Consider the following 24214-nt stretch of genomic DNA (forward strand, 5'->3'; position numbering starts at 1 on the left):
AACATGAACAAGCGTGAAGAAAGATTGATTGTAGCAATTCCCAAAAATTCTTCACCAAGAGTCGAAGTATCAACGAAACCAACTCTAATTACGGTATCTGTATGGAAATATGTAGCTTCGTTATGACACTCAAAAACTACCTTACCACGTTCACCTTCATGAAGTTTGTAAATCATAACTCTATCATAAATTTTAAAGTGAGGTAATATCGTAGCCAAATCATCATAGAAAATTCGTGTTGCAGCTGAAATATATTGTGTAGCAATAACCATTATTTATGTACTTCTTTCCGGACACGAAATACTCTAGTAGGTGAACAACCTATTTCCTGAACAATCTCTGAAGCTTTCTCTTCATATTTTCGAGACCACTAATGTCTTCCCAGCTGACGTTTGACACTTCAACTATTGATTTACGTGGAGTTGAGGGGTTGCTCGTTCTTAGAGAAGTTTCGAAGTGCTCATCTGTAACATTCATTGAATTCAGAATCTCAACAAATATTGTCTCATCTTCGAAGTGTATCACATCCGTCTTTTCTCTTACCCACTGAATTGTAGCTTCAGTACATAAGGTAACAAAATCTGCGCCAACATAACCATGAGTATCCTCAGCAATCCTTTCCAAATTAACGTCTTCGGAAAGCTTCATGTTTGTTGTGTGAATTCGGAGAACCTCAATACGCCCAACTTCATCTGAGACGCCAATGGCAATTTCTAGATCAAAGTTGACAAACCTCCTCGAAGAAATATCAATACGGTTTGGTTGGTTTGTAGCTCTTATAGTAATTACATGGGCAGTTAAACCATCCCTAAGTTTCAAGAGTTGGCAAACAATTCCTTTTGGTCACTTTACACCAATTGACGTGAATAGTTGTTGATGTCTTCCTGGCAACACCACCAACTCTTGGACGTCAGCCATTTTCTTTTGAAAACCACCAACATCATCATAACCCACTTCATCCAACCTAGCCTCGTCTTCCTTCGTTACTAGATCGCCCTCACAAAAGATTTCAATGTCTGGGCCAACCACACTGTACTTTGTTGGGTTAGTTTCGACAATTGTAAACTCAACAATCTTCGTTCCACCTCTAGGGTTTATTTGATTTGTCGGATATGAAGCCCATGAAGACACGAATCGATGCGAAAGCTTATAAAAAAAAATTTAAGATTTTTTCCACGTTCATCTTCGTGAAGCTTATAAACCAAAACTTCATCATAAATTGTCAAGTTTAGAACCAGCTTAGCCAATACATCACAAAAATTTAGTTTTGCAGTAGAAGTATTTTGTGAAGCAAGAACCAGTGTCCTATTAACTTCTTCCTTGAATGGAAACAATCGAGTAGGTGAAACCCCATCAAGGGGCATTGTATCGAACATGTGATCGGTATATTCCAATTGGTTCCATGAATAAAACCTAAAACTTGTAATAAACTCATGATAATGAGGAGGTAACACCAATGAGGACACAATTTGATGTGGAAGGATTTTGTGATTCAAAACAAGGATTTCTTCTCCCGGAATTGCATATGAATCAAATATTTGGCTTGGACATGATTTGTTTAAAGCACGACTAGAGTTCAGGTCCGATGAAGGAAAATTACTTCCGTCTTCTTCCTTCACCATTGAAAGAATTTTGTTCCCTTTTTCAAGAACTTCTTCTTCAATATCATCGATCGCGGTGACCAGAGTAACATTGGAGAACTGTCTACTTGATTCAATCTTTGTTTCTGCATATGCCAAATATTCATTCAAGGGACGAAAAACATACCTGAAGATACTGTTCAATGTGGTCCAATCGTCTATGAATTTTTTGCCTTCGTCAATTAGTCTTCCTTGCATTGCATTGATCAGTTCATAAATTCTTTCGAACATATGTTGTTCCACGACAAAAACCTTATCTTCGACATGTACATCTTGTTTTATGAACCAATCCTCCATCTGTTGAATCCAAAAATCTATATGATATTGACCGTCGAATAGAGGAATTTTGGAAACGGTATTAATTTTTCTTAATCTTTTCGATCAACGTAGAATTGTTTTGAATCTCGAAAGGGATCCCAACCTAAACGTGGAAAAAATTTCCATCATTCAAGGGGAGATGTATCCATAAAAAATAATCATCTTTTGTTCCCAGAATCTTTAAGCTCTGAATACCAACTGATGTAGATAGTTGCGGAAGCGTAAAAGTAATGGAATCCACCATTGTTATTAAACTAAACAAATGAAATAAAGCTGACGAAATAACGATTAAACGATAAATAAACGAAGAACAACTGAAATAATTAAAGAAGAAGATGTAATCAAAGTTGATTTGTATTTGATGATTCAATTCAATGCTTAACAAGACAGACCCGACTTCTCTTATATAGATTCCTAGATAGACTCAAATAAAGAAAGAAGATAATTATTGAAGAATACTTTCCTTGATTGCTAAGATACTGAAATACTAAAACATGGAAACCCTAAATACTCAAACCGGTAACTATACTAATGCGGGCTTAGGCGACGACTTGGCCGTTATGCCTACTAGTACTTTGGCCGAGAGGGCCACTAGAATGATGGCCGCCATCACAAAGTTATGGATCTGAAACGATCACCATAGTATATTAAGAATTTCTTTTTTATAGATCTAAGATACAAACATAAAAAGAATTTGATGAATGAGAAAGATCTAGGAGTTTGATGAATGAAAGATCATCATCACCATCATCGTCATTTAATGAATGAAAGAAAAGTTACATATCCAGAATCAACATTATCATAATCATCGAATACAATGGGTGCAATGTCGATTCCTCGAGAAGAGAGACACTATATATTGATGTCGTAAAACTTGAACTGATATATAACCCTAAATGATTCAACTCAGGCATTTGTAGTTGTATCTCTCACACAACTTTGAAAAAGTTCTAACAGTTTTGTTGTAAGTTTGAAGACTTGTCTTTTACTTTTGTTGGTGAAAAAATTCAATGTCTTTTACTTTTGTTGGTGAAAAAATTCAATCTTGCGGCAGATGTCCTAGCTCGAACTGCCTGAGCTAATTCTCTTAGTGTTTGGAATTCTATCCCACTTTTTCTTCAGACATGGTGATCTTTTCTTAGATCTGCTAAAAAGAGAGAGAAAGTGAGAGGTTAGGGAGAGAAAAGAAGAAGAAATAAAAAATTATCTCATGAAAATTGTTGGTTGTTGGTCAGTATCCTGTCGCTGACGACCACTTCTCAGGCATCAGAGAAGAGAGAAGGGATATATGAGAATGGTCTTTGGTTTAGGGACCTTGCTTAGGTGTATCGCGACATGGATTGTAAAAGCTTTGGCATTTTTAGTAAGTAGACATTAGCTTACAAACAAGTCCATCAAAATATTTCATATTTATTTAAAAAACCTTTGTAAATAAAAATAAGTCTTCAATTAAAAATTTTAGGACCAACAATATCTAAAACCCTAAATCCCTTTCTTCAGCTTCTGTGTAAACCGAGTTCCCTCTCTGTCTTCCTCTAAATCAGGTGAGAAACTGAGTTCCTCAAACCGAACTTCTCCTAGTCTTCTTTCACATTTTCGAAACCTTCACCGTTATTACAGATATTTGGCTATATAAAACAAAACAAACGAATAATTACAAACAATCTTTGGAAAAGAAAAAAAATCGACCAACTAACAGAATTTCGACCACAGTTGTCGACATTTATCATCTTCACCAATTAAAAAGGTGCTCGAAATTATGTCAAAGAAAAGATAACCTAAGAACTCAATTTTCTTCAATTAAATATCAAATAATTTCTTACCTCTTGCGACAAGTGTTCACCAACATTGACACTTATTGATTGTATTAATTTATTAGATTGAGAAAAACCATTTTGTATTAATGAGACATCATTGTCCTTTAATGAAGTATCATCTTCCATCCATGAAACATCATATTTCATTGATAAGGATCATCTATGTCTTGAGACATATTAAACGCCTTAAATACGAATAAACAAGGTTACAGTGGTGATTGTATGTTGTTGAAAAGGTAAAAGTAGAGTTTTATGGTGGAGTTTGTAAGGTTTAAGAAAGATGAACAATGAGACAAAAAATTTTGATATATTTTTCTATTGCTAATTTTAATTTAATTTTGAATCCCTATATTTATTTATTTATTTTAATCATTAAAAGCAATGTCCCTTTACCAAATTAGAAAAGGGACTTAAAATATGAAAAAGTTGATTTTTAAGAAGGTCCCAATACTATTTAACTATGTCCCTTTACCAAAGACCATGAGAATTAATTTTATAGGAAGATTAATTAAGGAAACAAAAAGGAAATCAATTATTAAAGTTGACTAAAGTTTTTAAAATAGAACATTGCTTGATTTATAGAAAATATGGGTCTAAAAAGGAAGATGGCCACAAATTAAGGGCCCAAAAAAGAAATAACCGAGTTATTTAATGGTTAGGTGTTTAGTATACGAAGAACAATATCTTCTATACGTAACGCATAAAAAGAGAGAGCGGTTCTTTTAGTATAGGGAACAATATTTCTATGCGTTTATAAAAGTTATTTCCTAAATAGTCCATAGTTTATGACCAATTTCCCGCTCACCTCCTAGTTTATTGAAAATACTCAAATGATCCCTTTTTGTAGTTAACGCCAAAAACTTGTTAACTTTATATTTTCTCTCTCAAAATTACCCTTCTTTTAATTCTCTGACATACTCAACTCTCCCTCTCATCATTTCTTTCTTTTTCCATTAACTCTCTTTCTCTAATATCTTTTCAGAGAGAAAAATGAAAGACAAACCCCAAAATCTCTCATTCTTCTCTCTCTCACTCGATACAAGTCAGAGAATCCAGCTATTACAGAGACTTCAGATCATCATCATCACCATCGCGACAACAACATCACAAAATTGATCGACCTAGTGCTTCAACAGTATACTACTTCTGTTCACACAGGTGCGTTACTGATGAGAATCTGGAAAACCATTTTTCTTCTTCTTGTTCTTCTTCCACATATTGAAATAGATCCATGATATCCAAGCGAAGAATATTTGTATGAGGAGTAAAATGTTTATGACACAAACACAGGTGCAGGTGCGTGTTCTTCAGATCTCGATCAAAACAGAATATGACAAAGAAGATGATGACAATTCGGCAGAAGATATCCAAAAAATCAGATTTCTGAATTTCTAGGATTTCACGAGAATTGGATATTTCAAATCCTTATGTGCCGAACTTCGACATCTCTGATGAATCCAACAACGAATAATGGAAATCAAGTCATACAATTAAGATGAAGATCGAGCTTTGAGTGCTGATTGATCCGATTTTAGGGTTATCAGAATTTTTTTCTATGGTTTATCTTCTTCTTGATATATCACTCTCTCACTGTTCCAGGTCTTGTTGTTCATCTTCTTCGATTTGGCCTGGTCTAGATTTTGATGATTTTGTGGATATTGATGATTTTGATAATTTATTTGATGTTGTTGATTATTTTTGGGATTAAATCCCTAAAGTTTTTTTTTGTTGTTGATGATGAATTTTTATGATCATGATGAAATTCCGATGATAGTTATCTGATGATGATGAAATTTGATGATGACTTTGGAACCCTAAAAAAATGTGAAGATGAATATAGAACTCTTCTTGGTATAATTTTCACTTTACTTCTTTCTCTCAAATGGTTTTAAAAAGGGAGTTAAAAAAAATGATGAGAGAGAGGGATAAAGAGACTTCAGTATGTCAAAGAATTAAAAGAAGGGTAATATTGGAAGAGAAAATATAAAGATAATGACCTTTTGACGTTAATGACAAAATGAGGGTCATGTGGGTGTTTTCGATAAACTAGGGGATTATGCGGGACGCTGATCATAAATTTGGGGTCCATTTGAGAAATAATCCTATTTACAAATGGGGTATTTCCCAAATGGCCCCTAACTTTGTGACCAGCTTCCTGCCTGGCCCCCTTACTTTAGCAAAAATACCCATATGTCCTCCTTTTTCAATTACCGTTAACTTTCCGTTAACCAGTCATAATTTCTCTCTCTTCCATCTCATTACCTCTCTCTACCACCTCACGTTATCGCCAACTCATCATCTTCTCCGGCGAAGGACGCCGGCCGGCGACCTTCAAACATTAAAAAAATTTAAATTTTTATTTATTTTCTCTCTCCTCTCTCTCTCTAATTTTTTTTCTTTCCTCTCTCTAGAACAGATCTAGAGAGAGAGGTCTGTTCGTGTTCTAAAGAGAGAGAGAGAGAGGAAAGAAAAAAAATTTAGAGAGAGAGGAGAGAGAAAATAAAATAATTTTTTTTTTAATGTTTGAAGGTCGCCGACCGGAAAATTGCACGGCCGGCGACCTTCGCCGGAGAAGATTATGAGTTGGCGATGGAAGAGAGAGAAATGATGACTGGTTAACGGAAAGTTAACGGTAACTGAAAAAGGGAGTCATATGGGTATTTTTGCTAAAGTAGGGGGCTAGGCAGGAAGCTGGTCACAAAGTTGGGGGTCATTTGGGAAATAACCCTTTATAAATCAATCCATAAAATGATTGGGATAAACAAACTGTCATTCTTCCCTAAAACTATGTTTAACCAAAAAGAGGTTGGATAACACTTAACTTCAAATCGAGTCTAAGACATGACCAGTATTCCTTCATCTTTAACTAGCTTATTTGTGGATTCATCTTGACATCATCTCCATTAATAGTAATTTGAAGATGAATGAATTCTTTCGATTTCAGACACTATATTTGCCATTATCTCCATCTTCTCATTGTCTTCAAATTTTACATACTCATACTTAAGCTATTTGTTCATACTTCATTCATGAGATCTCGAGGCATCATTAAGAACTTGTAACTAAGTCAGCGATGATAATACACTTACGTATTTTGTAGTATTTGTTACTTTAGCGGTGGTAATTGACATTAAAGTTTGGGTTGTTAATGATAGAGAAACTACAAAAAGAACTGTGAAGTAGTATTAAGTTTATTGTTATGTTCTTTTATCAAATTTTTATAGTTTGAGTTATTTATTAAATGATCCCCATAAGACTCTCCTGGTCAAGTTGGCATAGGATGAGCAAGTTGACTCTTCAATGAACTCCCTCTTCTTCTACCAAAAACCATTAGAAAAGTCCGTGCTTAAACAGTAGCCATTGTAACCGTTGATTTCGAAAATGAAGCCTGATTGGATAATCATGACCACACGACCAGTAAAAGGAGCGGGAATTTGTAGAGAGGTAGGTGAAGACGTGAAGTGAATAGAAAGTTGGTAGTACTAGAGTCTAGATAGACGCGGAAGTCTACTCTCTCTCTCTCTCTCTCTCTCTCTCGTTTTGTTTGAAGAGTTCTGGAGGAAACAAAGTGGGAGAAGAGAAAGGCATTTTGACCTAATCGTTCTGAATTCCGAAGCTTCAAAATGGATCAGATTATGAACAAGGTTGGAAGCTACTGGTTAGGCAATAAAGCTAATAAGGAGATTGACTCTGTTGGAGACGACATCAATGTAAGATTTTTTTACCCAATCTGAAAATCTAGGGTTTTACTTTCGTATGTCGCCTCTAATTTAATTTGTTTCTCAATCAATTATTTTTTCTTTTTCACTCAGCATAGCTATTTTAATCTCGTATTAGATCGAATTAGTTACTTTAGGGCAAAATTCTCTGATATTAACTGATTATTGCGTTAAAACCTCCTGGGTGATGAACAAAAGTTTGAATTTTTAATTTCCCAATTTACTTAATAAGTTCGGTTAAACAACATTGATTACAACTAATAATTGATTAAAAATTTAAATCTACTTAAATACGACTAAACAACAATGATTATTAAAGATAGCTAGAAGGAGTTTCTTGGGTCTCGTGGAAGACCGGATAAATAAGCGTCTCGCGCTTCCTTAAGCATTCGTGTACCATCTTCGCGGAAAGTCCTACCATCAATCATCATTAAGTTCACGCCATATTGATCTCTGACATATTGCATTTTTCGGTTCTTGTATTCTCTCTCTGCTCGTATGTTTTCTTGTTGATCCAGTTGGGCTTCTTATTGAACCCGTAGAGCTTCTTCAAGTGTTTTTGCTCTCCGTTGGCCTTCTTCGTTTCTCTTTTCCCAATATCCCTCCATCAGAGGTTTTGAAGAACTACTGACTTCTTTGTTTTTGGCAGTAGAATGTGTGGAATTTTCTCCAACTCTTATATTAGCTTTGGCTTGTTTATGACCAATTGGTCTTTCCTCCGATAGATTGGTACTAGAATCTCTTTTGCCGGATGTTAACTTTCTTGACATGTCTGACATCCACTTGTTGTGTGTCATCCAAATTTTGTAAACATGTTAAAATGTAAAGCCTTTTCTTTTGTGATTTTTTTTATACATTTGAAGTGCTTTTTGTAACTGAAATAAACAAAATTTATTTTAAGCTTATATTATGAAGTCAAAAGATAAAAATAAAGGGATTAAAAGTTTGAATAGTTACCCGGTCATAATCGTTTTCCCCGTTTTTTGGAACTTTATCTCTAGCCTCAAAGTAGAGATAAAACTTTGACATTCAAAGTTTAGCTCACTGAAACGAGATTTAGAACTCCCGTGTATACATTGATGCTTTGCATGCTCATTATATTCTGCCGCTATTTTTTGCCAAAATACTTTATATTTCTGACAACCGCATCAAATCTGATTTTCAAAAAAGAATTAGTAAGTAAAATATCTTACACAGTTCCCGTTTAGTTATCTTGGTTGAAGTCGTGTCTTCTTGTCCACAATAATCATCAAAAGTTTCATCTAATGTCGAAGGAACGTGTGGAGATGTTTCTTCGTCATCATCATCTCCTAATTCAACCGACGAGAAAGAAGAAGACAACATTTCCATAAAACTTTTGCCGAACGTTCCGTTAACATCTCGGGAATCCATTATAGGAAGATCGAAATTAGAGATTGAATGGGAAAGATAGAAAAAAATTCGAAGAGATTAGAGAGAAAGAAATTGAAAGAGATAGAAAGATTGAGAGTGGGATGAGATGAATGAATGGGTTCAACCCCCCATTTATAGGGGTTGAACCCATTTCTAGCCGTCAGAGCAAATCTAACGGTTACCCTAAACCCCGGGTCGTCTGAAGAGATCGGTTGGTTGACCTGCTCTAATGTCTAGGTCCTCTCCACTTACAGCCAATTGATTTTGAGTTGGATGACCACAAACTTAACATGGTATGAGAGCTAGGACCACACATGCTCCATGTCACTCAAAATGAAAAAACACGTCGGACGACAAAGAACTTAACATACCTACAATGATTTGAACGGTCAACAGTTGGTAGCCCGAGTGGTTCCAAGGTGTTGACATAAACTCCAGAAAGCCCTGGAGATCCCAGGTTCGAATCCCAGAGAAGGTGGAATCTTTGGTTATTTGAATTGGGATTATGAGGGTATAAATAATGTTGTTGGGCTTCAGGCTATTGTCTTGTTGGGCTATAGGCCCGGTCTTGTTAGTGTTTGAGTGGGCGGTTATCGAGTTTATCACATCTATGATGTATCAAATGCCAAATATCACGACGTACGTAGATCGTAGTCGTCTTCCAAAAAAAAATACAATGATTTGAACGTGAAGTAGAGGATAAATTAGGCCTCAAGTTGGAATTTTGCAGATTGTCTCAGATCATAGTTAATTAGCAGAATTATGGACTTCTATTTGAAGATAAGCTGCTAATTAGAACTATTTATAATTGAAATTTGGACTAAGATAACCTGATGAAGGGTCTTTAGATGGTGAAACCATAATGGAGTGAGATGGGATTGTTTCCTCTAACCTAAAAGCAGGTTCCTAACAAAGAAAAGAGAGGGTGGTTTCAGATTGCACGTTTGGGTATTCATTGGTATCTTATTGGCAAAAACATACCAATGAGAGAAGGGATTTGAATCATCATTCTAATTTCTTTCTAATCTACATTTGTAGTGTTCTCTATATGGTGTGCGAACTGTATCACAAATTTTGGTTCGAATGACAGCAGGGATTTGTATTTTCCTATTTATTAATTTTTGTTCAATTTTTAGTAATTCTTGGATCCTTAGGGAGCCAAACAACATGACTGATTTTAAGGAGGTGTTTATGAGAACTTCAACTGTGTCTCAGTGGTTTGCAAACAGACTGCACATGTATGCTTGTGTTTGTCTCACTGCAGATAATGATTCAAGGATCTTCATTTGCTTAAACTCGAATTACTCATGGTTACATATGAGTAGGATAACTGGTGGAGTAAGCAAATGGCAAAACAATAAAATAATGATATCGTTTTCTTTGCCTTGATGAATTCATTCTTTTTCTGGTTCTTTCGACAAACAAACAATTACTAGTTATGTCTTTGACAATTTATTTTCTATGGTTTTAGTCGTTATCGTCCAGTATTGAAGGAGGAGCTAAATGGTTGGTTAATAAACTCAAAGGTGCATACTTATCCTTGGTTTAGTTTATGTTTTCTATAACTGTTTCTCACATTTTGTTGTCCTTGCCCAATACTAATCCAGGCCAGAAAGGTAAACTATTTGAAAATTCAACAAATTGGCCTTTTTCGTGCTACTAATATTTTTCATGTGGGTAGCTAATTGAATAATTACGCTGTCAATGTCACACACTTTCAGCTTTTAATGCTTGAATGTCTCAAATTGTTAACGCAAATTTGGAGCTTATGATATTAATCCATAATATGCTCATAATGTGATAGATTTCAGTGGGCAGTGGCCCCATCTAATGGACAATTATGATTAAATCTCGTACACAAAATTGAAGCCCTTGACCTTTGTTTCAGTGAAATAGTCTCTCTTGTTTTGTTTACTTTCCATTGGTGTCTTGTCGGGCTATATATTGGGTTCTGGTTCTCTTTACATTAAGTTAAGGTCTGCTGGTCGTTTGGTACTATTTGCCCGTGTTAGAAAAACGGGCACGGTGAAGATGCCTATAAAAATGTGTATCGGAATAATATATTTGTTAGTTGCAACCCTATAGTTGATTGGATGACTTATTTCAGTTCAATTGCCAAATTTGATGTCATTTTACGTTAATGGCTGACCAGCGCTTAGTTTGTGTATGTTTGAATTTTCCAAACCCCACCTTTTAAAGTTTATATTTGGGGCGCTTCTGATTTCGTACAAGCTTTTATTCACTGTTTAGAAAGGTTATCGCAGCTGTTAGATGAACTCCTATATTTGGATCACACAAATTTATTCTCCTTGCTTAATATATTCCTACAAGTTCTGACAAAACAGAGTTTTGTTATTCACAGGAAAGATGCAAAAGCCATTGCCGGAGTTGTTAAAAGAGTATGACTTGCCAGTGGGTATCTTCCCTCGAGATGCAACGAACTATGAGTTCAATGAAGAGACAAGAAAGATAATTGTGTTTATTCCATCCATTTGTGAAGTCGGATACAGAGATTCATCAGTCTTACGATTCTTTACCACTGTCACCGGTTACCTGGAAAAAGGAAAGCTAGTCGATATTGATGGAATTAAAACAAAAGTGATGATTTGGGCGAAAGTAACCTCAATCTCAGCCGCAGGATCGAAGGTCCATTTCATGACAGGCATCAAGAAAACCAGGAGTAGGGAAGCTTATGAGGTCCTCAGAGACGGGTTCACTGTTGAAAAGTTTTAGAAAGTTGGATGTGTATATACTTTTACGAAAATATCAGCCTAAAAAGCACTTGGAAATTTAAGAGAAATCTTTCAATACCTTCGTTTCTTCTCTGACGGGGAATGAATGGGCCATCAAGAGTCTGACAGTATTATCCTGCTTTGTGTTTTTTTTTAGCTGTAATCCTATTTCCAATATCGGAATCAGTATTTTTGTGCGGTATTTCAGAACCAGGTGTGTGTACTAGTTTGATGCATAATGATTTAAAGGCTTATCTTTTATAAGATTTTTATCTGTCTAATCTTTTTTGTAGACTTAATTGCTTCATTTGAAATCGTAAAACTAGTACCCTTATTCCAGATGAAATCAGTTAGGGTCATTATTTTTTTTTTTTTTTTTTTTGTTGAAGTCAGTTAGGGTCATTAGAAAAGAGAAAAAGAACATGAAAGAATCGAACCCGGGTCTGTACCGTGGCAGGGTACTATTCTACCACTAGACCACTGGTGCTGTTGTTGTACGTTAAACCACTGATACAATTTGAGTGGTAATATAGCGACATGAAATTGAAGTGTTACCCTTGATGATTTTGCTAAAAGAGTTTTGTTGTTGGGGGAAGATCTAACATTTTGCTACAAAAAACATGTGGTGGGGAAGTTTGGCTCCAAACGCTAGTCTTCGATAATGCGAAGTAGTTTTGTGGTAAAATCAAGTACTTCTAAGCCATAAGCTGGGCCGCTGGGGGTTGAGACAGAACCGAGTTATATTTCCCAAGTCATTCAAAGTAATGATAGACAGTGGTTTGGTTAAGGAACCCACTGGAGCTGTAGCGAAAACGAGTCTTCGTAGGCCAATTTCACTAATTACGCACCTACACCTGGTTGGTCTGTCGGCGACTAGGATGAAGTACGGGTGAGAGTAAGTAAAAGTCCGAACCGAGTTATGTTGAAAAATCATTGGATGAGCTGTGGTTATGGTCTTATGGATGAAAAGGATCTTGGACCCAGAGCTAGTTGGTTATCAGCAACATGCTTTGAGGCACAACATTTGATTGGACATCCAGGGTGAAGCATTGTTTCCATGCAAGCCCCAAAGTACTACCAAATCGACGCAAACTGTCCCATTTTGTGACTCACCTTATGATCTGTTATATAAATAAGCAAATGTTCTTTTCCACTATGAATATCAATTGGCTGGCCGATCATAGTGAGTATAGTGGTAGATCTTCGTGACCAAGTAACTATTAGTATTTCCTTTTCCCCTTCATGTTGAGCTTTTGAATTTTTCTAAATAAACGACTGGTTACCGAACGATTTTGTTAGTAAGCATGTCAAAACGAATTAGTCTTATTTTTTTTTCTTTTGTAAAGACGAAATAACACATTCTCGATCTTCTCTCATATTTACAGTGAAAAAACAAACTATCATTATATTATATTTGTATAGATATAGGATATGCTTGGAATAGGTTTATGATCGACGGCGTTGGCTGCGTCTGCAGGTGCAAGTGATGTGCCTAATCAACTTACATATCCCAACAAAAATATATTAAATCGTCAAAAGAAGATCTACATGAGCAATTCAACCCAGGAGTGGGGTCAGAGTAAAAAAAAAAAACACTTCATATCTGAGGAACTATTGAAGTTATAACCAATACAAATCATAGTAAAAGGTAAAAATTCTCAACCAAATGTATTCAACCACATCAATAGATATCTCATTCAAAACTAGTATGACTAAAAGATATCTCAGAATTTATACAAATACAAATAAATTTCTATCTAAATCGATCAAAACTAACACTAAAAGAAAAATCTCATATTGAAGAGATTGTGTGTATGCCATTCGCTTCGTTTTTCTCATCCGGGTCGCAGTTATTCTCTGTAGTCTTGATTATATATTATGTTATTTGTTTCTACAACAAGAACATCAGAAAGTATTTCTTTGCCTCTAAATCTTTTTTTCGTAGAAAATATTCTTACTTTTTGATATTTGTTTCGTGAAAGAAGGTTTTTGCTGCTTCGTAAGTAGACCAGCAGATAGCGGCAGCAGGAGCGTGGAAAAGCATTCTCGGTTTCCATCCTCTCATAAGTCCTTTATAACCATCTTTTCGAATTATGGTCCGGATAACATCCCTAATCGAACTATTAGTAAATCTGTCACATCCACATACACCCTGAGCAGAAGACCGAGAATAGTTGTTAGCTTAGTAGACTAAGTTATGAATAGAGGAAACAAATTCTACCACATTTTAAAGAAATAGCAAAGCATCGAAAACTAGTTGAACTGTCCAATTTCCTAACTAAAAGGGACCTCTGAGGCAGCAATAGGATTCACATGAAACCAACAAATTCTATATGATAAGTACTCTTTGCTTTCCTCACAACCCTGCTACGAAAGAAACTTCAATGTTAACTTGCTTGTTGAATGTGGACAATCTGGCCAACTATAAACCAATGTTTGAATAAAATTTAAAAATTCATGGCTGTAATTGCTTGTAAAACATCCATGGAAACCTTGAAAACAGATTGGAAGGTGTGAAAAGAGGAAAAAGACAGTAAAATTCGAACCTAAACCACTTTTAGAAATCATAGAAAATGATATCAAAAAAGGGATACACCATAGGACTCACCTTCTAATTCTAGGGCAGTGAACCATTTAACAGGGAATAGTCAAAACAATCACTATAGTACGACGACTAGATAACCTTGCAAATAAATGTCATGACTGAAATTCCACAACATTTGTCATTCAATCACTAGTCTATAGATATTCTCCAAACCCTACAACTGACAAGATATTTCCAAAAAATTTATCCTATCTATTCCCTTCGCAATCCCGAGTGCGGAACTTTCATCAACCTTTTCCTTTTGATGCATAAATCGGGAGTAACTCTATTTTATTGCTCGAGTTAAAGCAGACAATGGATTACTTATGTCTTCCATAGAAACCCTTCCGGAGTTCGATAGATAATTACGTGAACTCAACATATTAACTGAGTAAGACCCCAATAAACTTGATCTAAATTTGAGTTTGTTTTAAGCAATGAATCAAAATCAGGAGGGATATAACATTAAAGGACCTTGTAGTTTTTAACTAGACATTTAAAGGTCATCAATTCCCAATCTCAGTAAACCATAAGAATCAAATAGTAACCTAAGTAGTAAGTACCTTAAGATCGGAAGATGTCGAAACTAAGAACTCGAATAAAACATAGAAGTAACAATGATTGATTCAAACATGAGCTCGAAACTTCAAATCATTAATAGAATTAGTACCTGGCATTGCAATTGGGTTTTAACAACATCAAGTGGAGTTGTAACTGCAGCAGCCAAAGCTCCAGCAGCAGCACCAGCAGTAGCATGAACTATTAATCTTTCATCACTTGCACTATCTGGTGAGACTTCCATTAATCCAGTTTTTGAAGCTTCATAAGTAGCAAAATGAACAGCAGTAAAAGGGGCATTCATTAAAACTGTAGTTCTATAAGAAGCATAAAAAGCCCTAAATCCTTCTTCCTTTAAAACCCTTTTTGTACAATCTAATAAACCCTTATAATGACTACTACTTAATTGTAATCTCTGTTTTACCATATCCATTGGTGTAAAAATGGCATCACTTGCAATAGTAGCACAAACACCAGAAGAAGCATGAGCAATTGAATTATTAGGGTTTCCACCTGAAAATTGTTCTTTGCAGAATTCATAAACAGAGAAATAAACAGCATGAGCAGGACCAGCACCAAGACTCATAGCTCCAATTCCTCTGTAAAGTCCAAGGGGACCTTCTGTTTTAACGATTGATTGAAAAACTTGCCCTAATCCAACAGGTCGAGCTGGACAAGAAACTAGGGCTTGCATACGAGTTTTAAGAGTATCTACAGGGAACATAGCTGTATGTTCAACAACACCAGCAATTGATCCTGCTACCATGAATTGCCAAAATTGAAGTCCATCGTGGGTTGATGATGATACTGTGATTTCTCGATTTAAATCTAATGGTGGTGATGGTGATTGTTCTTTAGGGCTTGAACGGAACTCTGGGTTTTGGAATTTGGGTGATGCTTCAGTGGTAGCCATTAAGGGATTCAAAGAGAAGAGAGATCTAATTGGATAAAAATCTGACCTTTCTATTGTATTGGACTAGTTTTTCAAGTTATTTCCATGGACACCCATTTCTTTGGAGAGGGAATTTTTCAAGTCATAGGCGGTGATTAGAGAGAGAGAAGGAGGAGAGAGATTGGGGGATAAAAGTCCTAACCAGAGAGGGGGAAAGGATCAAAGCTAGAGATAGAAAGATTTAGAACCGAGAGAGGCCAAGAAGAAAAAGAGATTGAAGTTTACAAGCAACCGGGATTACATTATTTTTAGGGTTTTTCCCGAGATTGAAAAATGGCAGTTTTTTTTTATCTTATCTCCTTAGATCTTGGAAAATGACAAACAAATTCTAACAACTTACTGTATTCAAGACAAAATTTCTAGTGGGAACCTATTAACCGTCTATTCATGACGATGTAAATAGATCGACGATCTACATTTAACATCATAGATTTTGTCAGCCCAAATGGTTGATAGTGTTGACATAAACTCTAAAATCGTAGGGATCGTAGCTTCGAATTTTAGGTGAAAACCCTAATAATTCAATTGAATTTGGGTTATTAAGGTATAAATAATGTAATAATTTCGTCGGGCTTTGACCTCTTTCATGTTGTTAGGCTTTAGGCCTCTTTCATTATTGATTTAATTTAGACAGTTATTGTGTTTATCAAATCTTGATGATGTATCAATGACTTGTAACAACTAACATAAGTCATAGTCGATTTTTCAAGAACAAAGCATCATAAATTTTATTTTTTTGTTTAAATGGATTACAAGAGACATTATAAGGCATATTGATACATCATTAAGATGAAATAAAACTATAACTGCCTAATTTTAAACATCCTAAATCCTTAGGTCTGTTTGGCGCGCGAAAAATTGAATGTGATTCTTGTAAATCACATTCCCGTAACGTGATTCCTAAGAATCAAATTATTGTAGTTTGATGTTTGGTTTGACAAGAAATGAGAATTCAATTCCTGATGTATTCCTAACAAAAAGTATACTCAACCCCTCTCCTGGTAGTCCCACTTGAACCGCCTGTGAAACAACAAGGGTTTCTCTCTCCTCTCACATGTTCAGTCACGTGGAGAGAGAAATTCTTGTTTTTCTCATAGACGGTTCAAGTGGGAGTCCAAGGAGGCGGGTCATGTAGACTTGTCAGGTGTTTGGTTTGTACAAGAATAGGAATGTAAATTTTTGTAAAAATTTACTTAAGTACATAAATTACGCATTAACTTTATTATATATTTTAATCAATGTTATCTATTCACATTCATAGATATGAAATAGTAACGCGACACACCAAAGGGGTAGTATTTAAATATTTATTTAAAATAAATAAATGCCTTAATAAAAAATTATCTAAAATAAAATTAAGTTCATCAACCTACATAAAAGTTTATCTAAAATAAATTTTTTTTCATCAACCTACATAAAAGTTTATCTAAAATAAATATGTCAACCAAACCTACATAAAAACTTATCTAAAATAAAATTATGTTCATAAATCTAAAAATACTTATTAATAGCAAATCCCATAGAAAATAGTATTAAACTAAAAAACTTTTTATCTTTAGGTTTTATTTTTTAAAGTAATCTGACAACCCAACATAGTCGACATTGCAAACAAAAAATTTGTTTTCGAATAGTCACTATTGAGGATATCAGCTGCTTCGAGCATTTGTTCGTAATCCAATCTTGTCGGTAACTTGGATAGCATGGCTACCACTTTGGTTGCAGTTCCATTTTCTGGGTTATGGGGAAGAGCTACAAACATCTTCTCCATATATTTCATCGTTCCTTTAGCAATTTTTCAATCGCACTACCAATATTTTCCAAATTCGTTACGAATTCATTTGATTTTCGAAAATGTTTCCTCTTGTTAGAGTTTGAGGTTCTTGTTGTTGGAGTTGGACAGGGTTAGGGGTTTCTTCCTCATTACCAATTAATGCTTCATAATCACATTACCTATGATCCCAACATCAAATCCATCATCACCATCGACGGAGGAACAATTTTCATTTGCATCAAATTGTTCCTCCTTGTCAGCTGGTGCTCCTGCATCTTTCCTGTTTGCTTCTCTTTCAAAAATATATCAACTAACACAGTTACAGATCATAATGTGGGAATGACTTATTTTTAAGCCCTTTGACCGATTGATGAGTTTGAAATTTTTTTATTTAAGTGATAAAAAAAAAACTCAACATGCACAATAAATTCAATAAAAATAATAATAAATGACAATAATGGACTTGCCTTAACCCATTCATCAGAAATACACTTTTCACATATAACTATTTTTTCTTCCCCACTCTATGTAAACCCGCTTGTGTTTGACATAATATCTGAGATAGCTGATTTTTTTTAAAAAAATATTTTGATTAATATTTCGATGTCAGGCACCCCTTTAATATGCCATCCTCGTAATTTTTCTTCTATCATTTTCTCTAAATGAGTAAGATATCCAGATTGGAAACTATTTTCCACCTTCCAATATCCACCAATAGAAATTTCTATCAAACACTCGACCAGTTTGTCATCTTCCTTAGGTAGCCATATATGTTTGTTGGTTTGGAGCGACGTTGTAAATCAGTTGGAGAGGGCATCTGGATGTATAAGAAACAAATATATTACATATAATTAAAATAAATAACCAACATCAGTGAATAAACTTGCAATAAAACCAAGATTATTATAACTATTAATATTCAATGTAATTTGAAAAAGAAATAAACTAGTTCTTTTATTTAATATGAAATATTCTCAAGATAATAGTAAGAAGAAGGCACGAGATTAAGCATTCCTAGATGTCTGCCACTCATTGAATATTTTAGATGTTAATTCGTGTAGACATATCCTAAAGAATCAATGTACGATATTAGATCACCATGTGGTTGTGTATAATTGAACATATGTCGCTCAAATGCTTCTTCTAATGGATTTACTGGCATTTCTTGACGGACGAGATTGCACAAGAGACAACAAGCCATTATTATCCGATTATGCGTCTTAACGGGATAAATGAAGGACTTCTTAAGATGACCCATCTAAGTTTTATTAACCCAAAACGTCTTTTTGTCTTATTCCGAGCACTTGAATGTTTCATGTTAAAAAAATTTGCAGTAGTGGTAGGTGTCAGTTCGTTCTGTCACTCATTCATTTTCAAGCACATTAATTCTTACGTACGTCCCATCTAGAGCTCTCAAACAAATTATACTTTAAAGTTAATTTCTTATTCGATTAAGATGTATTTCTTACTTATTTCAACAAAAAAACTTTATTATGATAAGATGTATACCTTGAACCATTTCCATTTTGAATCAGTTGAATTCTCAGAGGCAGCTTGCAGGTTTTTCAACAAAACCGATTGTAACTGAATTACCCCGTTTAAAATGTTATTGAAACATGTACTAATAGTTTCTCTAGAACGAAAAAAAACCTTATTTTCATAGTTCTATTCTTCACATGGTGGGCAAGTATATGCAAAAACACCAATAATACGCACATTTTACACAATTTGGTAAAAGTATTTTTGTTTATCCGAAATTATTTTCTGCATACTAAATCACTATCCCACACCCAGACTATTCTCTCCATGTTCTCTTTATGTAATTTATTCAAAAAATTCGGTGATGACTTTAATATGTAAGGACTATAACAGTGTTCGATTTGCGTGATGACCATTACAAACAATAACGTCAACATATTTAATGATAGCTTTAAATTATTTAAAATAAACAAGACTTTTCGTTTTCTCAAGGTGGTTAGACGAGCCATAACCGCATATGAATTACATGTAAGGTAATTCAATTTACCATTCAATCTAAGTCATAAAAAAGATACCCGATGTAGATATTATAATATAAATAAAACACATTATTCAATTTGTTATTCTATGAATCAAATAAATCCTATAATATTGATCATAAGATATTAAACAAAGACATCATGTTGTATTGATCCTACAATATCAGATAAAGACATCCATTATTAGTAAGATGGGTGTACATTATCATGGGAACGATGAAGAGCAGAGAAGAACTAGCTCACTGACAACTTATTTTGTTGCATCTCATTTAAATTCATGCACTGGTAATTAAAAAAATAACTACAAGCCAAAAAACAAAGAGGGTTATATAAACACTTAACAAAGAAATCACAAAAGGACGAGAGATATTTCATGAATTAAAAGAAAAGAGTGGTAAGAGATGATCTTTGCCTAGAGATGGTGATTGAAGTCAAAGAAGAAATTACATGATGTTTTGATTGAAAAAAACTATGTCAGACACCCACAATTTATGACGCCACCACCCACTTCTTTCTAGTTGGACACCTACTATCAACTATTTTACAGTACTTGATATGTAGGTAAAACTAGCCAATTGCCAATTACATGCTTGATATGAAAAAAAAAATTAGAAAGAGAAAGAGATGGAACTTACCTTTGAGTTTTTGACTGAGGGAAAGTGGGAGAGAACTTCTGTGGTGTGGTGGCTTACAACCCTCATTTACTTGTGGATTTATATCAAACGTAATTTTTAAATTGGTAATTTTAATATTTTGTGAAGGACGTATTTCTCTCTAAACATTAGCATACGTGATTTCGGGCACGGGAAGTTGAAGCCCACCATTGACTGTCGGGCGGATCGGGGCGGACACTTGGCCACTTTCTCTTGCTTGCAGCATGCCCATGCTTGCCAGCCCCATCGAGCCACAACAGTCACGGGTTGAACGAGCTTGAGTTTGTTGCAAAAAATAATAATATTACAATTAACTTATCTCATTCATAAATACAACTTTTTTAACATTACAAAAAAAAAAACATAAAAAAGAAAATTACATAAATAAAAAACAAAAAATTGAATAACAAAAAACTGTTGCATTTTCCAAATCTTCAAGTCCCAACTTTCCCAACGGTTTATATCATCACCACCATGAAAAAAATTTTACAGATTCACATTAGATTATAGATCTATTCTGCTTCAGATAAGTTTACATCATCACCATGAACTAAGTTACATATTCACATCAGATTCGTTGCAGATAAGTTTTAGAATACAAATTTATTTCAGATCTGTTTCAGAATATACATGATAACAAAAAAAGTTGCAGAATATACATCATAAACATAGATTTGATTTCATTTATAATCTTCATCTAGAGAAAGCAAGAGTAGTCTCCATACCGTTTCTCTCTGTCTCTGCAAAACTTCTTCTTTTGATCTTCATCTAGACATTGAAAGCATTCGAGTCAATACTCTTTCTATCTCAAAGAGATATTAGAATCTTGATGATAGTATTGAACATATTCGAGTCACTACTCTCTCTCTAGACATTAAAATTATTCTGAAGGTTCCTCTTTCTCTCTCTAAAAAATCGTAAGGGATAATGAAGCTTTAGAAAAAACTACTTTATATACACAGTGGCCACTACCCTGACCCTAATAAATATAATGGGAGAATGTGTAGGATCTGATCAGTTGGATCATTGGATGTAATGAATCATATATCGGGAGGGTATAACGGGTCGGGACTCGGGTAGAAGCCCCTACCCGAGTCTTGCCGCTTGAACCCGAGTTCACGGGTCAGGTAAGCACGAGCCAAGCTTTTTTCAGTTGTCGGGTCCTCACGGATCAGACGGTTAGGATCGGGTCTCGGGTTTTCAGACCAATTTCTCAACCCTATTCATGGGGAAATAAGATTCCCACGCCATTCTCGCTATCCAAACAATGACCTAAATTGTGATTTGAAGGAATCACATGCAATTCTCACGCCATTCATTTGCGCCAAACATGACCTTAAAGTATATGATCCCGTAAATATCAACATTTGAGATCATAAACGCACACTATGCCAATTAATCAATTGGTGGGAGAATTTTTAGATAATGGACAAACATCCATTGTAAACGATATTTTTTTGAGCACCCAAAATAAAGAATTAAAATGAACTACGACCCATCTTTCATCAATGAATAATGAGTTAAAGCCAACATATACGAAGAACTGAGATGATGCAATAGGTTGTGTAGTAGGTAACTAGATTAATCACAAATGATAAAGGGTAGAAGAAATATGATAAAGGGTAGAAGAAATCAATACTCCTCTACCTGTCATGATTTGGTTATATGCAATATTTATATAGTAAAATTCTTGCAAACTGTTAGTTGTGCATTTGACAGAGCAAGAGGCATTATCGTGCTTCCCTCTTTCTGATTCTCTTACGGGGTAGAACATTCGTAGTCAGTATTTTAGATCCACGCCTCCTAATTGGCTTTCTTTTGACCTTATCACTATGTGACCGCCTCTAAGATCAAATCTTCCAGGAGCCCTAATTGTCTGCTTGATCCCTCACAACAAACCTCTTTGTCGACAAATTGAGATTTTGATCTCTGCTATACCCGATAATCCACACAACAATTTTCTGTAAAACAGATCTATTGGTCTTATGCGTTGATCCGTATTCTTCCTAATGGATCATTTATTTCACAAAACTCGGGCTTATTTATGGCAACCATTCCCCTTTTGTCCAAATTCTCTAATTCATCAGATTTTCTCCTTTTCACTCGTCTCATTGACTTTGATCTCCGTCCATGTCACTTGGTGGATTTTCCCTTTGTGATTATCATGGGGCGGGTATTCGCAGCATCATACTGAACTACTGAAAGAACCCATGCTAAATTTGAGAATCGTTGGAGAACTTATGCTAACTTAACTCGGCCTTCCGTTGACCTATCTTTGTCAAAGATTCTGCTTTTTTCCAGCATTAGTGGTAGTGGAAGAATTTACTTAGGAATATATATGTCCCCTCTTTTGTGTCTCCTTTATTTTTACTCCTGTTTCTTTTAGTAGGAATCGAAGTGGGTTTTAGAGGATGACCCTGTGCCGCTTAAGCTTTCGCAAAAGACAATCTGCATCACTATAATGTTTCGGTCAAACCATCTGTTCTTCGAAGGGTTTTTCGTCGGCTCTTCTCCTGCTCTCCTTCTTGCATGATTGGGCAGGTTTCCCAAATACTCGACGCTCTACTATTGGTTATTCTAAATATCCTATGTCTAATCTCGTGGGAGTGCTTGGAAACAATCAACAGTCTCTCGCTCGAGTTTAGAAATTCAATATCGAGCTTTAGCTACTTTTGATATTACTTGGGTTGGTTCGTTTTACGAGAGGTATGTGTTCACTAAACCCACAATCTTATATAGTGATTCAATTAAAGTGTGTTTTCTATGACGAAAAATCTATTTTTCCATGGTCGTTGGAAGCATATTAAGTTACATGATCACCTTGTTAGCCAGAAGCTTGTAGTTGGTTCCCTTCTTGTTAAGTTTGTTCATCCTCGTGATCAATTGGCAGATATCTTGACTAAAATATATCTCAGTTATGGTTTTGGAGATTTGTCCCAAACTGAACCTTCAACTTAATTTGGCGTTCAATTTGCAGGAAGGTGCTGAGGATATATGTGAGGTGAGCATCACTAAATCGAGACTAGCTCAGTTTGCCCCTTTCGGTTCTCTTTACCGATAGACCTAAGTCGACGTAGGCGACACCATTCTCCTAGTCCTCATGGTTATAGAGCCCTCATAATCAAGCCTTCTATTTTAGGGCACTAGGAAAGCTTTTTGTTTAGTAATTCATTTTCTTGTACAACAAGTTTTACTAATTTTTTTTTTTTTTGTAAATTTCTATTCTTTGTAATCTTTGCATAACATAAATACACATGGAAAGAAAGGTTATTCCTCACCCATAACCCAATCCTATTAGTCGTGAAGGTGGCGGTGAACACCGATGGATGGTGGTTCTAGGTAGAGTGGTAATGGAATTGGTTTAAGAGTTCCTATTAAGAACCATACCATTTTTGGTTCAATATCTCTTATTCTAAATAGAAATATAGGAAACCCCGTCATTTAACTGACACAAACTCCAATTTGCCTATTCTCACATGGTCCCAAAAAATAATTGTAGCAAAATAGATTAGTGATTGTCATTGTAGACTTTAAAGTGTGTTTTTGGTAGAACAAGAGTGTCCATACACGTTCAAAGCTTTACATTAAATTGGACTACCTAACAGGGTCACGTAGTATACAATGTCTCACTGGAAAGTTAGGCGACCCTATCTATTGTCCACTGGAGGTCCACAACAAAAATACAATTACTAGGGTTGTACATTGGATCGATAACCGACTTTTAGGCCTTATCCATAAGTTGGTCCGAAAGGCTCAGTTACCGGAGAACTCAATGCGAACCAAGCTATACCTGAACTGTTTAGTTTGGTTGGATAATCGAACCACATGATTAAACTTCAACAAGAACAAAATTTCGACTTTAGAACATAACTTAACCTTTAAATCTCTACCATGAACAAAAATTAGGGTTTGTTTGTTTTATTTTTTTATTTTCTTTTTAATATGTGAGTGTTTTGATGTTTTGAAGGAACTGACTTAACTATTAAATCTCCACCATTCATCATGATCATCATATATTTTTATATTCATAATATATAAAAGAAACCAATACATGGTTGGT

The 24214-nt window shown here is 35.0% G+C and overlaps 2 protein-coding genes across 2 annotated transcripts; one reads left to right on the forward strand and one right to left on the reverse strand.

The window, feature by feature from the left end:
• The first annotated feature begins 7042 nt into the window (after positions 1 to 7042).
• LOC147549947 (uncharacterized protein At5g01610-like) lies at positions 7043 to 11899 on the forward strand. Its single transcript, XM_086671456.1, has 3 exons — positions 7043 to 7485; positions 10358 to 10412; positions 11249 to 11899. Exons 1-3 carry the CDS (start codon positions 7399 to 7401, stop codon positions 11617 to 11619), a joined length of 513 nt encoding a protein of 170 aa, XP_086527582.1. The 5' UTR covers positions 7043 to 7398; the 3' UTR covers positions 11620 to 11899.
• Positions 11900 to 13199: 1300 nt separating this feature from the next.
• Positions 13200 to 16009, reverse strand: LOC147549948 (uncharacterized). Its single transcript, XM_086671268.1, has 2 exons — positions 14873 to 16009; positions 13200 to 13770 (listed from the first exon to the last, which is right to left on the reverse strand). Exons 1-2 carry the CDS (start codon positions 15671 to 15673, stop codon positions 13573 to 13575), a joined length of 999 nt encoding a protein of 332 aa, XP_086527394.1. The 5' UTR covers positions 15674 to 16009; the 3' UTR covers positions 13200 to 13572.
• Positions 16010 to 24214: the final 8205 nt, after the last annotated feature.

The sequence above is a fragment of the Eschscholzia californica genome, unplaced genomic scaffold (assembly GCF_041429995.1).
Source record: "Eschscholzia californica isolate CP2 unplaced genomic scaffold, dmEscCali1.0.p SCAF_3, whole genome shotgun sequence".
Classification (NCBI taxonomy): domain Eukaryota; kingdom Viridiplantae; phylum Streptophyta; class Magnoliopsida; order Ranunculales; family Papaveraceae; genus Eschscholzia; species Eschscholzia californica.